Source organism: Pseudophryne corroboree, chromosome 1 (assembly GCF_028390025.1).
Source record: "Pseudophryne corroboree isolate aPseCor3 chromosome 1, aPseCor3.hap2, whole genome shotgun sequence".
Taxonomy (NCBI): Eukaryota; Metazoa; Chordata; class Amphibia; order Anura; family Myobatrachidae; genus Pseudophryne; species Pseudophryne corroboree.
The window spans coordinates 304,611,859-304,627,317 of NC_086444.1; the positions used below are offsets into that span (position 1 = coordinate 304,611,859).

General features: G+C 48.0%; 1 protein-coding gene across 11 annotated transcripts in view; it reads right to left on the bottom strand.

Moving 5' to 3' along the window:
- KDM2B (lysine demethylase 2B) overlaps positions 1–15,459 on the bottom strand; it is a 473,004-nt gene that overhangs the window by 68,842 nt on the left and 388,703 nt on the right. For all 11 annotated transcript variants that reach the window (XM_063964438.1, XM_063964435.1, XM_063964434.1 and 8 more), the window contains one exon: positions 13,843–14,513. In XM_063964438.1, coding sequence (XP_063820508.1) covers positions 13,843–14,513 — 671 coding nt within the window. The remainder of the gene's footprint in view (positions 1–13,842; positions 14,514–15,459) is intronic.

A 15,459-nucleotide genomic window follows, 5' to 3' on the forward strand; every position in this document is an offset into this window, starting at 1 on the left:
GATCTGAACCCAGTTAACAGTATGATAAAACGTAGGAGCCTCTGAAAGATGGCTCACAACAATAAACAACCCGATGTTATTGTAACAATAACTATATACAAGTATTGCAGACAATCCGCACTTGGGATGGGCGCCCAGCATCCACTACGGACTACGAGAAATAGAATTATCGGTAAGTAAATTCTTATTTTCTCTGACGTCCTAAGTGGATGCTGGGACTCCGTAAGGACCATGGGGATTATACCAAAGCTCCCAAACGGGCGGGAGAGTGCGGATGACTCTGCAGCACCGAATGAGAGAACTCCAGGTCCTCCTCAGCCAGGGTATCAAATTTGTAGAATTTAGCAAACGTGTTTGCCCCTGACCAAGTAGCTGCTCGGCAAAGTTGTAAAGCCGAGACCCCTCGGGCAGCCGCCCAAGATGAGCCCACTTTCCTTGTGGAATGGGCTTTAACAGATTTTGGCTGTGGCAGGCCTGCCACAGAGTGTGCAAGCTGAATTGTACTACAAATCCAACGAGCAATCGTCTGCTTAGAAGCAGGAGCACCCAGCTTGTTGGGTGTATACAGGATGAACAGCGAGTCAGATTTTCTGACTCCAGCCGTCCTGGAAACATATATTTTCCGGCCTTGACAACGTCTAGCAACTTGGAGTCCTCCAAGTCCCTAGTAGCCGCAGGCACCACAATAGGTTTGCTCAGGTGGACGCTGAAACCACCTTAGGGAGAAACTGAGGACGAGTCCTCAATTCCGCCCTGTCCGAATGGAAAATCAGATAAGGGCTTTTACAGGATAAAGCCGCCAATTCTGATACGCGCCTGGCCCAGGCCAGAGCCAACAGCATGACCACTTTTCCTGTGAGATATTTTAACTCCATAGATTTAAGTGGGTCAAACCAATGTGACTTTTGGGACCCAAAAACTACATTGAGATCCCAAGGTGCCACTGAAGGCACCAAAGGAGACTGTATATGCAGTACCCCTTTTACAAACGTCTGAACTTCAGGGACTGAAGCTAGTTCTTTTTGGAAGAAAATTGACAGAGCCGAAATTTGAACCTTAATGGACCCCAATTTCAGGCCCATAGACACTCCTGTTTGCAGGAAATGTAGGAATCGTCGAATTTCCTCCGTCGGGCCTTACTGGCCTCGCACCACGCAACATATTTTCGCCAAATGCGGTGATAATGTTTTGCGGTTACATCCTTCCTGGCTTTGATCAGGATAGGGATGACTTCATCCGGAATGCCTTTTTCCTTCAGGATCCGGCGTTCAACCGCCATGCCGTCAAACGCAGCCGCGGTAAGTCTTGGAACAGACAGGGTCCTTGCTGGAGCAGGTCCCTTCTTAGAGGTAGAGGCTACGGATCCTCCGTGAGCATCTCTTGAAGTTCCGGTTACCAAGTCCTTATTGGCCAATCCGGAGCCACGAATATAGTGCTTACTCCTCTCCATCTTATCAATCTCAGTACCTTGGGTATGAGAGGCAGAGGAGGGAACCCATACACTGATTGGTACACCCACGGTGTTACCAGAGCCTTTACAGCTATTGACTGAGGGTCCCTTGACCTGGCGCAATACCTGTCGAGTTTTTCCCAACGGTTTATAATCATGTGGAGGACTTCTGGGTGAAGTTCCCACTCTCCCGGGTGGAGGTCGTGCTGAGGAAATCTGCTTCCCAGTTGTCCACTCCCGGAATGAATACTGCTGACAGTGCTATCACATGGTTTTCCGCCCAGCGAAGAATCCTTGCAGCTTCTGCCATTGCCCTCCTGCTTCTTGTGGCACCCTGTCTGTTTACGTGGGTGACTGCCGTAATGTTGTCCGACTGGATCAACACCGGCTGACCTTGAAGCAGAGGTCTTGCTAAGCTTAGAGCATTGTAAATGGCCCTTAGCTTCAGATATTTATGTGAAGTGATGTCTCCAGGCTTGACCATAAGCCCTGGATATTCCTTCCCTGTGTGACTGCTCCCCAGCCTCGCAGGCTGGCATCCGTGGTCACCAGGACCCAGTCCTGAATGCCGAATCTGCGGCCCTCTAGAAGATGAGCACTCTGCAACCACCACAGGAGGGATACCCCTGTCCTTGGTGACAGGGTTATCCGCTGATGCATCTGAAGATGCGACCCGGACCATTTTCCAGTAGGTCTCACTGGAAAGTCCTTGCGTGGAATCTGCCAAATGGGATTGCTTCGTAGGAAGCCACCATTTTTACACAGAACCCTTGTGCATTGATGCACTGAGACTTGGCTCGGTTTTAGGAGGTTCCTGACTAGCTCGGATAACTCCCTGGCTTTCTCCTCCGGGAGAAACACCTTCTTTCTGGACTGTGTCCAGGATCATCCCTAGGAACAGAAGACAAGTCGTCGGAACCAGCTGCGATTTTGGAATATTGAGAATCCAATCGTGCTGCCGCAACACTACCTGAGATAGTGCTACACTGACCTCCAACTGTTCCCTGGATCTTACCCTTATCAGGGAATCGTCCAAGTAAAGAATAACTAAAATTCCCTTCCTTCGAAGGAATATCATCATTTCGGTCCTTACTTTAGTAAAGACCCGGGGTGCCGTGGACCATCCCTACGGCAGCGTCTGAACTGATAGTGACAGTTCTGTACCATAACCTGAGGTACCCTTGGTGAGAAGGGTAAATTTTTTGACATGAAGGTAAGCATCCTTGATGTCCCGAGACATCATGTAGTCCCCTTCTTCCAGGTTCGCAATCACTGCTCTGAGTGACTCAATCTTGAATTTGAACCTCTGTATTCAAAGATTTTAGATTTAGAATCGGTCTCACCGAGCCGCCTGGCTTCGGTACCACAATAGTGTGGAATAATACCCCGTTTCCTTTTGCAGGAGGGGTACCTTGATTATCACCTGCTGGGAATACAGCTTGTGAATGGCTTCCAAAACTGCCTCCCTGTCAGAGGGAGACGTCGGTAAAACCGACTTTTGGAAACGGCGAGGGGGAGACGTCTCGAATTCCAATTTGTACCCCTGAAATATTACCTGAAGGATCCAGGGGTCTACTTGCGAGTGAGCCCACTGCGCACTGAAATTCATTGAGAACGGGCCCCCACCGTGCCTGAGCTTGTAAAGCCCTAGCATCATACTGAGGGCTTGGCAGAGGCGGGAAAGGGTTTCTGTTCCTGGGAACTGGCTCATCTCTGTAGCCTTTTTCCTCTCCCTCTGTCACGAGCAGAAAAGAGGAACCTTTTGTCCGCTTGCCAACAAAGGACTGCGCCTGATAATACTGCGTCTTATTTTGAGAGGCGACCTGGGGTACAAACGTGGATATCCCAGCTGTTGCCGTGGCCACCAGGTCTGAAAGACCGACCCCAAATGCCTTTTTTAAGGCAATACTTCCAAATGCCGTTTGGAATCCGCCTCACCTGACCACTTTACTGGTAGAAATGGACAACGCACTTATACTTGATGCCAGTCGGCAATATTCCGCTGTGCATCTCGCATATATTTTAAATGCTCTATAGGCAATAATATACTGTCCTTATCTAGGATATCAATATTTCCAGTCAGGGAATCCGACCACGCCAACCCAGCACTGCACATCCAGGCTGAGGCGATTGCTGGTCGCAGTATAACACCAGTATGTGTGTAAATACATTTTAGGATACCCTCCTGCTTTCTATCAGCAGGATCCTTAAGGGCGGCCATCTCAGGAGAGGGTAGAGCCCTTGTTCTTACAAGCGTGTGAGCGCCTTATCCCCCCTAGGGGGTGTTTCCCAACGCACCCTAACCTCTGGCGGGAAAAGGTATACTGCCAATAACATTTTAGAAATTATCAATGGTTATCGGGGGGAAACCCACGCATCATCACACACCTCATTTTATTTCTCAGATTCAGGAAAACTACAGGTAGTTTTTCCTCACCAAACATAATACCCCTTTTTGGTGGTACTCATATTATCAGAAATGTGTAAACATTTTTCCTTGCCTCAATCATGTAACGTGTGGCCCTATTGGAAATCACGGTTGTCTCTTCACCGTCGACACAGGAGTCAGTATCCGTGTCGGCGTCTGTATCTGCCATCTGAGGTAACGGGCGCTTTAGAGCCCCTGACGGCCTATGAGACGTTTGGACAGGCACAAGCTGAGTAGCCGGCTGTCTCATGTCAACCACTGTCTTTATACAGAGCTGACACTGTCACGTAATTTTCAACAGTACATCCACTCAGGTGTCGACCCCCTAAGGGGTGACATCACTATTACAGACAATCTGCTCCGTCTCCACATCATTTTTCTCCTCATACATGTCGACACAAACGTACCGACACACAGCACACACACAGGGAATGCTCTGATAGAGGACAGGACCCCACTAGCCCTTTGGGGAGACAGAGGGAGAGTTTGCCAGCACACACCAAAGCGCTATAAACTGTATAGGGACAACCTTATAATAAGTATCTATCCCTTATAGCTGCTTATATATATTTTTAGCCAAATAAGTGCCCCCCCTCTCTGTTGTACCCTGTTTCTGTAGTGCAGTGCAGGGGAGAGTCTGGGAGCCTTCCTACCAGCGGAGCTGTGTGGGAAAATGGCGCCGTGTGCTGAGGAGATAGGCCCCGCCTCCTTCTCGGCGGGCTCTTCTCCCGCTTTTATCTGGAAAACTGGCAGGGGTTAAATACATCCATATAGCCCAGGGGCTATATGTGATGTATTTTTTGCCATAGGAGGTATTTACATTGCTGCCCCGGGCGCCCCCCCCCAGCGCCCTGCACCCTCAGTGACCGCAGTGTGAAGTGTGCTGGGAGCAATGGCGCACAGCTGCAGTGCTGTGCGCTACCTTAATGAAGACAGGAACGTCTTCTGCCGCCGATTTCTGGACCTCTTCACTCTTCAGCATCTGTAAGGGGGCCGGCGGCGCGGCTCCGGGACCCATCCAGGCTGTACCTGTGATCGTCCCTCTGGAGCTAATGTCCAGTAGCCTAGAAGCCCAATCCACTCTGCATGCAGGTGAGTTCGCTTCTTCTCCCCTTAGTCCCTCGATGCAGTGAGCCTGTTGCCAGCAGGTCTCACTGAAAATAAAAATAAGATTTTACTTACCGATAAATCTATTTCTCGTAGTCCGTAGTGGATGCTGGGGACTCCGTCAGGACCATGGGGAATAGCGGCTCCGCAGGAGACAGGGCACAAAAGTAAAAGCTTTAGGATCAGGTGGTGTGCACTGGCTCCTCCCCCTATGACCCTCCTCCAAGCCTCAGTTAGGATACTGTGCCCGGACGAGCGTACACAATAAGGAAGGATTTTGAATCCCGGGTAAGACTCATACCAGCCACACCAATCACACTGTACAACCTGTGATCTGAACCCAGTTAACAGCATGATAACAGCGGAGCCTCTGAAAAGATGGCTCACAACAATAATAACCCGATTTTTGTACCAATAACTATGTACAAGTATTGCAGACAATCCGCACTTGGGATGGGCGCCCAGCATCCACTACGGACTACGAGAAATAGATTTATCGGTAAGTAAAATCTTATTTTCTCTAACGTCCTAGTGGATGCTGGGGACTCCGTCAGGACCATGGGGATTATACCAAAGCTCCCAAACGGGCGGGAGAGTGCGGATGACTCTGCAGCACCGAATGAGAGAACTCCAGGTCCTCCTCAGCCAGGGTATCAAATTTGTAGAATTTTACAAACGTGTTCTCCCCCCGACCACGTAGCTGCTCGGCAGAGTTGTAATGCCGAGACCCCTCGGGCAGCCGCCCAGGATGAGCCCACCTTCCTTGTGGAATGGGCATTTACATATTTTGGCTGTGGCAGGCCTGCCACAGAATGTGCAAGCTGAATTGTACTACACATCCAACTAGCAATCGTCTGCTTAGAAGCAAGAGCACCCAGTTTGTTGGGTGCATACAGGATAACAGCAAGTCAGTTTTCCTGACTCCAGCCGTCCTGGAAACCGATATTTTCAGGGCCCTGACAACATCTAGCAACTTGGAGTCCTCCAAGTCCCTAGTAGCCGCAGGTACCACAATAAGCTGGTTCAGGTGAAACGCTGACACCACCTTAGGGAGAAACTGGGGACGAGTCCGCAGCTCTGCCCTGTCCGAATGGACAATCAGATATGGGCTTTTGTGAGACAAAGCCGCCAATTCTGACACTCGCCTGGCCGAGGCCAGGGCCAACATCATGGTCACTTTCCATGTGAGATATTTCAAATCCACAGATTTGAGCGGTTTAAACCAATGTGATTTGAGGAATCCCAGAACTACGTTGAGATCCCACAGTGCCACTGGAGGCACAAAAGGGGGTTGTATATGCAGTACTCCCTTGACAAACTTCTGGACTTCAGGAACTGAAGCCAATTCTTTCTGGAAGAAAATCGACAGGGCCGAAATTTGAACCTTAATGGACCCCAATCTGAGGCCCATAGACACTCCTGTTTGCAGGAAATGCAGGAATCGACCGAGTTGAAATTTCTTCGTGGAGCCTTCCTGGCCTCACACCACGCAACATATTTTCGCCACATGTGGTGATAATGTTGTGCGGTCACGTGCTTCCTGGCTTTGACCAGGGTAGGAATGACCTCTTCCGGAATGCCTATTTCCCTTAGGATCCGGCGTTCAACCGCCATGCCGTCAAACGCAGCCGCGGTAAGTCTTGGAACAGACATGGTACGTGCTGAAGCAAGTCCCTTCTTAGCGGCAGAGGTCATGAGTCCTCTGTGAGTATCTCTTGAAGTTCCGGGTACCAAGTCCTTCTTGGCCAATCCGGAGCCACGAGTATAGTTCTTACTCCTCTACGTCTTATAATTCTCAATACCTTGGGTATGAGAAGCAGAGGAGGGAACACATACACCGACTGGTAGGCCCACGGTGTTACCAGAACGTCCACAGCTATTGCCTGAAAGTCTCTTGACCTGGCGCAATACCTGTCCAGTTTTTTGTTCAGGCGGGACGCCATCATGTACACCTTTGGTCTTTCCCAACGGTTCACAATCATGTGGAAAACTTCCCGATGAAGTCCCCACTCTCCCGGGTGGAGGTCGTGCCTGCTGACGAAGTCTGCTTCCCAGTTGTCCACTCCCGGAATGAACACTGCTGACAGTGCTATCACATGATTTTCCGCCCAGCGAAGAATCCTTGCAGTTTTTGCCATTGCCCTCCTGCTTCTTGTGCCGCCCTGTCTGTTTACGTGGGCGACTGCCGCGATGTTGTCCCACTGGATCAATACCGGCTGACCTTGAAGCAGAGGTCTTGCTAAGCTTAGAGCATTATAAATTGCCCTTAGCTCCAGTATATTTATGTGGAGAAAAGTCTCCAGACTTAATCACACTCCCTGGAAATTTTTTCCCTGTGTGACTGCTCCCCAGCCTCTCAGGCTGGCCTCCGTGGTCACCAGCATCCAATCCTGAATGCCGAATCTGCGGCCCTCTAGAAGATGAGCACTCTGTAAACACCACAGGAGAGACACCCTTGTCCTTGGAGATAGGGTTATCCGCTGATGCATCTGAAGATGCGATCCGGACCATTTGTCCAGCAGATCCCACTGAAAAGTTCTTGCGTGGAATCTGCCGAATGGAATCGCTTCGTAATAAGCCACCATTTTTCCCAGGACTCTTGTGCAATGATGCACTGACACTTTTCCTGGTTTTAGGAGGTTCCTGACTAGCTCGGATAACTCTCTGGCTTTCTCCTCCGGGAGAAACACCTTTTTCTGGACTGTGTCCAGTCCCTAGGAACAGCAGACGTGTCGTCGGAAACAACTGCGGTTTTGGAATATTTAGAATCCACCCGTGCTGTCGTAGAACTACTTGAGATAGTGCTACTCCGACCTCCAACTGTTCTCTGGACCTTGCTCTATCAGGAGGTCGTCCATTTTCTTCGAAGAAGAATCATCATTTCGGGCATTACCTTGGTAAAGACCCGGAGTGCCGTGGACAATCCAAACGGCAGCGTCTGAAACTGATAGTGACAGTTCTGTACCACGAACCTGAGATACCCTTGGTGAGAAGGGCAAATTGGGACATGGAGGTAAGCATCCCTGATGTCCCGGGACACCATATAGTCCCCTTCTTCCTGGTTCGCTATCACTGCTCTGAGTGACTCCATCTTGATTTGAACCTTTGTAAGTGTTCAAATATTTCAGATTTAGCATAGGTCTCACCGAGCCTTCTGGTTTCAGTACCACAATATAGTGTGGAATAATACCCCTTTCCTTGTTGTAGGAGGGGTACTTTGATTATCACCTGCTGGGAATACAGCTTGTGAATTGTTTCCAATACTGCCTCCCTGTCGGAGGGAGACGTTGGTAAAGCAGACTTCAGGAACCTGCGAGGGGAAACGTCTCGACTTTCCAATCTGTACCCCTGGGATACTACTTGTAGGATCCAGGGGTCCTGTACGGCCCCAGCGTCATGCTGAGAACTTGGCAGAAGCGGTAGAAGGCTTCTGTTCCTGGGAATGGGCTGCCTGCTGCAGTCTTCTTCCCTTTCCTCTATCCCTGGGCAGATATGCTTATGGGGACGAAAGGACTGAGGCTGAAAAGACGGTGTCTTTTTCTGCATAGATGTGACTTAGGGTAAAAACGGTGGATTTCCCAGCAGTTGCCGTGGCCACCAGGTCCGATGGACCGACCCCCAAATAACTCCTCCCCTTTATACGGCAATACATCTTTGTGCCGTTTGGAATCTGCATCACCTGACCACTGTCGTGTCCATAAACATCTTTTAGCAGATATGGACATCGCACTTACTCTTGATGCCAGAGTGCAAATATCCCTCTGTGCATCTCGCATATATAGAAATGCATTCTTTAAATGCTCTATAGTAAATAAAATACTGTCCCTGTCAAGGGTATCAATATTTTCAGTCAGGGAATCCGACCAAGCCACCCCCGCGCTGCACATCCAGGCTGAGGCGATCGCTGGTCGCAGTATAACACCAGTATGTGTGTATATACTTTTTAGGATATTTTCCAGCCTCCTATCAGCTGGCTCCTTGAGGGCGGCCGTATCTGGAGACGGTACCGCCACTTGTTTTGATAAGCGTGTGAGCGCCTTATCCACCCTAAGGGGTGTTTCCCAACGCGCCCTAACTTCTGGCGGGAAAGGGTATACCGCCAATAATTTTCTATCGGGGGAACCCCGCGCCTCATCACACACTTCATTTAATTTATCTGATTCAGGAAAAACTATAGGTAGTTTTTCCACACCCCACATAATACCCTTTTTTGTGGTACTTGTAGTATCAGAAATATGTAACACCTCCTTCATTGCCCTTAACAAGTAACGTGTGGCCCTAAAGGAAAATACGTTTGTTTCTTCACCGTCGACACTTGAGTCAGTGTCCGTGTCTGTGTCGACCGACTGAGGTAAAATGGGCATTATAACGTCCCTGACGGTGTTTTAGACGCCTGGACAGATACTAATATGTTTGCCGGCCGTCTCATGTCGTCAACCGACTTGCAGCGTGTTGACATTATCACGTAATTCCTTAAATAAGCCATCTATTCCGGTGTCGACTCCCTAGAGAGTGACATCACCATTACAGGCAATTTGCTCCGCCTCCCAACATCGTCCTCATACATGTCGACACACACGTACCGACACACAGCACACACACAGGGAATGCTCTGATAGAGGACAGGACCTACTAGCCCTTTGGGGAGACAGAGGGAGAGTTTGCCAGCACACACCAAAAACGCTATATTATACAGGGACAACCTTTATATAAGTGCTTTTCCCTTATAGCATTTTAATATATGTAGTCATATCGCCAAATCAGTGCCCCCCCTCTCTGTTTTAACCCTGTTTCTGTAGTGCAGTGCAGGGGAGAGCCTGGGAGCCTTCCCACCAGCATTTCTGTGAGGGAAAATGGCGCTGTGTGCTGAGGAGAATAGGCCCCGCCCCCTTTTCGGCGGGCTTCTTCTCCCGTTTTTCTGAGACCTGGCAGGGGTTAAATACATCCATATAGCCCCCAGGGGCTATATGTGATGTATTTTTAGCCAGAATAAGGTACTATCATTGCTGCCCAGGGCGCCCCCCCCAGCACCCTGCACCCTCAGTGACCGCTGTTATGAAGTGTGCTGACAACAATGGCGCACAGCTGCAGTGCTGTGCGCTACCTTATGAAGACTGAAAAGTCTTCTGCCGCCGGTTTCTGGACCTCTTCACTTTTCGGCATCTGCAAGGGGGTCGGCGGCGCGGCTCCGGGACGAACCCCAGGGTGAGACCTGTGTTCCGACTCCCTCTGGAGCTAATGGTGTCCAGTAGCCTAAGAAGCCAATCCATCCTGCACGCAGGTGAGTTCACTTCTCTCCCCTAAGTCCCTCGATGCAGTGAGCCTGTTGCCAGCAGGACTCACTGAAAATAAAAAACCTAACAAAACTTTTACTCTAAGCAGCTCTTTAGGAGAGCCACCTAGATTGCACCCTTCTCGGCCGGGCACAAAAATCTAACTGAGGCTTGGAGGAGGGTCATAGGGGGAGGAGCCAGTGCACACCACCTGATCCTAAAGCTTTTACTTTTGTGCCCCGTCTCCTGCGGAGCCGCTATTCCCCATGGTCCTGACGGAGTCCCCAGCATCCACTAGGACGTTAGAGAAAAACCTATTTAAACTTTACTTCTAAGCAGCTCAGGAGAGCCACCTAGCCTGCACCCTTCTCGTTCGGGCACAAAAATCTAACTGAGGCTTGGAGGAGGGTCATAGGGGGAGGAGCCAGTGCACACCACCTGATCCTAAAGCTTTACTTTTGTGCCCTGTCTCCTGCGGAGCCGCTATTCCCCATGGTCCTTACGGAGTCCCAGCATCCACTTAGGACGTCAGAGAAATTGACATAGCGTTGATTCTAGAACCCAGTAGACTAATGTCTCTTTGAGCATCTCTCATGTATAGAACAGCATCTTTTATATGCCCTAGGGTCAATAAAATGGTATCCTTATCTAGGGTCTCAATCTCCGCTGATAAGGTATCTGTCCATGCTGCTACAGTGCTACAAACCCAGGCCGACGCAATTGCCGGTCTGAGTAAGGTACCAGAATGTGTGCAAATCAACTTTAGGGTAACCTCCTGCTTGCGGTCAGCAGGATCCCTGAGGGTAGCCGTATCCTGGGATGGCAGCGCTACCTTCTTGGATAAGTGTGTCTATGCTTTGTCCACCCTAGGGGAGGATTCCCACCGTATCCTGTCCGTTGGCGGGAAAGGATACGCCATAAGAATCCTTTTGGGAATCTGCAGTTTTTTGTCTGGAGATTCCCAAGCTTTTTCACATAATTCGTTCAACTCATGTGAGGGGGGAAAGGTTACCTCAGGTTTCTTTCCCTTATACATGTGTACCCTCGTGTCAGGGACAGGGGGTTCCTCTGTGATGTGCAAAACATCTTTTATTGCAATAATCATATATCGAATACATTTAGCCAATTTTGGCTGTAACTTTGCATCATCGTAGTTGACACTGGAGTCAGAATCAGTGTCGGTATCTGTGTCAACTATTTGGGATAGTGGGCGCTTTTGAGACCCCGAAGGTCCCTGCGACATAGGGACAGGCATGGGTTGACTCCCTGACTGTTCCCTAGCTTCAGCTTTGTCTAATCTTTTGTGCAATAAGTTTACATTAGCACTTAAAACATTCCACATATCCATCCAGTCAGGTGTCGGCGTTGTCGACGGAGACACCACATTCATTTTCACCTCCTCCTCCTCCTGAAAGCCTTCTACCTCAGACATGTCGACACACGCGTACAGACACACCACACACTCAGGGAATCCTCTTATCTGAAAACAGTTCCCCCACAAGGCCCTTTGGAGAGACAGAGAGAGAGTATGCCAGCACACACCCCAGCGCTATATGACCCCAGGAAAAAAACACAATAATTTTATGTTTACCCAGATAGCACTGTTTTATATATATATACAATATGCGCCTAATTATGTGCCCCCCCTCTTCTTTAAAAACCCTCTTACTACCGTGGTATAAGCAGGGGAGAGTCCGGGGAGCTTCCTCTCAGCGGTGCTGTGGAGAAAATGGCGCTGGTGAGTGCTGAGGGAGAAGCCCCGCCCCCTCGGCGGCGGGCTTCTGTCCCGCTTAAAACAGTAAAAATTGGCGGGGGCTCTTATATATATATATATATATACACACACACACACACATACAGTGCCCAGCTGTATATATACTTATTTGTGCCAAAAAGAGGTCTATATGCTGCCCAGGGCGCCCCCCCTGCGCCCTGCACCCTTACAGTGACTGCCGTGTGTGAGGTGTATGGGAGCAATGGCGCACAGCTTTACTGCTGTGCGTTACCTCAGTGAAGATCATGAAGTCTTCTGCCGCCTCTGAAGTCTTCTTTTCTTCTCATACTCACCCGGCTTCTCTCTTCCGGCTCTGCGAGGGGGACGGCGGCGCGGCTCTGGGACGGACGGCGAGGGTGAGACCTGCGTACCGATCCCACTGGAGCTAATAGTGTCCAACTCACAGAAGTAGGTCTGCTTCTCTCCCCTCAGTCCCTCGATGCAGGGAGTCTGTTGCCAGCAGGCTCCCTGAAAATAAAATACCTAACAAATATACTTTCTGTCAGGAAGCTCAGGAGACCTCCCTGAAAAGCACCCAGTCTCCTCTGGGCACAGTAGTAAACTGAGGTCTGGAGGAGGGGCATAGAGGGAGGAGCCAGTGTACACCCAGATCTAAAGTCTTTCTTAAAGTGCCCATGTCTCTTGCGGAGCCCGTCTATCCCCATGGTCCTTACGGAGTCCCCAGCATCCTCTAGGATGTAAGAGAAAATGTGTTGTTAATATGAACAAGCCTTTCGGATTTATAATTAATTTTATATATTTCATGATCAGCCAGCGCTGGTAAATTTCTTTCTCTTGACCTTAATTTGACCTTAATTTCTTGGATTGCAACACAATATATGAACATGGAGAATCCAACTTCACTGATAAGATCAATGAAAAATCCGGGTGCACCAATTTGTAGAATTTAAAAGATCCTTTATTGAAGCATGTCAGCAATAGACAAACCTTGATAGAGGTCCTAAGGGGACCGAAACGTTGGTGTTTGTCTACTGCTGATATGTTTCAATATAGAATCTCGTTTATTTGTTTATTCTACAAACTGGTGATTGCACCCCTATTTTCCACTGAGATCTTTTTATATATATATATATATATATATATATATATATATATATATATTTATTTACACATACACATACATACCTGTATATATATATATATATATATATATATATGTATGACCCCCTTACAATAGCAAGCAGTGGAAGAGAATGAGAATATTCCTACAATAAGCACAACATGTAGATTCTCTCGGGTATAGTCACACTCGGATGTTATGGGGCAAATATCAGATACCATAGGATTGTGCTGTGTACAGGATGATTCCTCCCTCAGTCTTTAGGAAATAGGAATGCACTGCTCGTCTGTACAGGTGCATGTTAGCACAGCGGTCTAAGATTTCATTATTAAAAAGCCTGAACTATTCTTAGAACAGGGGCTATAAAGAACCATGCAGAACCGTAGTGCAGCAGGGTATGCATGTGGCTGTATTTATCAGAGATTGCACACAGCTAATAACCTACATCAAGGTTATATTTCTGACAGTACTGCAGCATCAGTAACTCCTATTTTAGGCCACTGATGCCCTAGTGCAATGTAAATAATGCCTTACATACAATATGTTATATGATCAAATTTCAATATAACAATGCCGTGTACATAAATCAGATTAGAGAATCAGAGCCAACATTAGTTGCCATGAGACATAACATACAGTATTTGTCTCATGGCAACTAATATTATCTCTAGTTGATATTGGTATCAACCCACTGAAAAAGTAGAGAAAAAAAAATGGATGTTTAGTTACCATCTGTTCCATGTTTTGCAGACTCTCATACAGATGCACAAATCCCTGTGGCTGAGGTAGCTAAAGATGGCCATCCAGACCTCTCTCTGCATCATGTGGGTGGCACCATTCTCCAGGGGTAGAGAATCTGGGGGAGGGCTGATTGGAGGAGGCCTTATTACGTGGCGCTCCATCTGCATACATTTGGGAGGTGACAAAGAAGGAGGGGGGCGTGTAGCAACCCTTGGTGTGGTCCTTGGACTTGGGAAAGATTGGTGCCTGAACTCCTTTGCAGTCCCATTCAGTTCTTTGCTGAATCGGTGCATCCTCTCCCCATTGCTGTTCGTACATCTCTTGGGCTCTTCATCCTCACTCTCTGGTTCCGATTTGATGGGATGGTGGTTTTCATGAGCCAGGCTGTTCTCTGTTTTTTGTATCTCTTGGTTCAGCTCCTTGCTTAATTCTTTGCTCAGTTCTTTGTTAGGGACTTTCCTTTTTCTTCTGATTTTCTTCTTCTCCTTCGGTTCTGGACCCTCTGTGCTGGGACCTGCGGTAGGTGAGCTGGACCTTGACTGGTCACTGTCCTTAGGTTTTGGGACTGCCTCCGGTAAGTCATCATCTGGCTCCTGTTTTATACGCCTCAATGTTTTGGCCATAAGTGCCCGTTCCTCAGGTGTCTTCCAGGTTCTCTTCTGAAAAACAGGAAGTACTGTAAAGCTCTACTGCATGATACTGTATGCAGACATGAGACTGATCTGGACAATAACCCTTTAATTGGGTCCTCTAATAATACAACTATTTGAAACTAAATATTTTATCTATCTAAAATGGAATGTTAATTGCAAAGCATAAAACCGCCCCACAAAATGTAATTATTATCTAGCATGGATACCAAAGCAGGTACTATGAAAGGCAAACAAATGTTGCCAACCAGACAGAGCTTATCCACACCATCCATCACATGTGCCTTTTATATAACAAGCATTCAGAGCATGAACGTTCTGGGTGTCAGTATGTATATACATTTAGAAAGTCTCCACTGTTCTGACAACATAATAGTTGTTCTATGACATTACATAACTACATGTAATTTTAACAGTGTTTTATGTACTTTCAGTGAAACAGAATGGAGACTACGAACATCAAAATGTCACTGTATATAAGGAAAAATGAAAACTGTGTTCCTGGAGATACGCCGGATACAAACTAATTATCAGTACACACCGCGGAAGAAATTGCCCGGTGTGCACCAATCCGATAATTGATCCATCGGAGCATTTATCGCTAAGTGTGTACCCAGCTTTACAGGTGGTCAATGACCCACAAACTCTTGTACAGAATGCAGTGTAGGCACATAAAACAATTTCTGACAACTGGAGTACTTTGATTACTTTGACAAATGTCTGCCTGTCCAGTCTCCTAGATCCAGGACAGTCAGAGAGATATGATCGTAGCTTCACCTGATAAAGATCTAATGGGTGACATTATTAGAAGATAAACATTGCTGCTGACAGGGATATTTGTGCAGCTTGGCAATAGAAATAAGCTTATCCACTACAAGGGCATTAAAGCTGGGTACAAACCTGTACAATCACACTTTCAATGCTATTTTACTCTTAATTTCACTTACGATCGGAA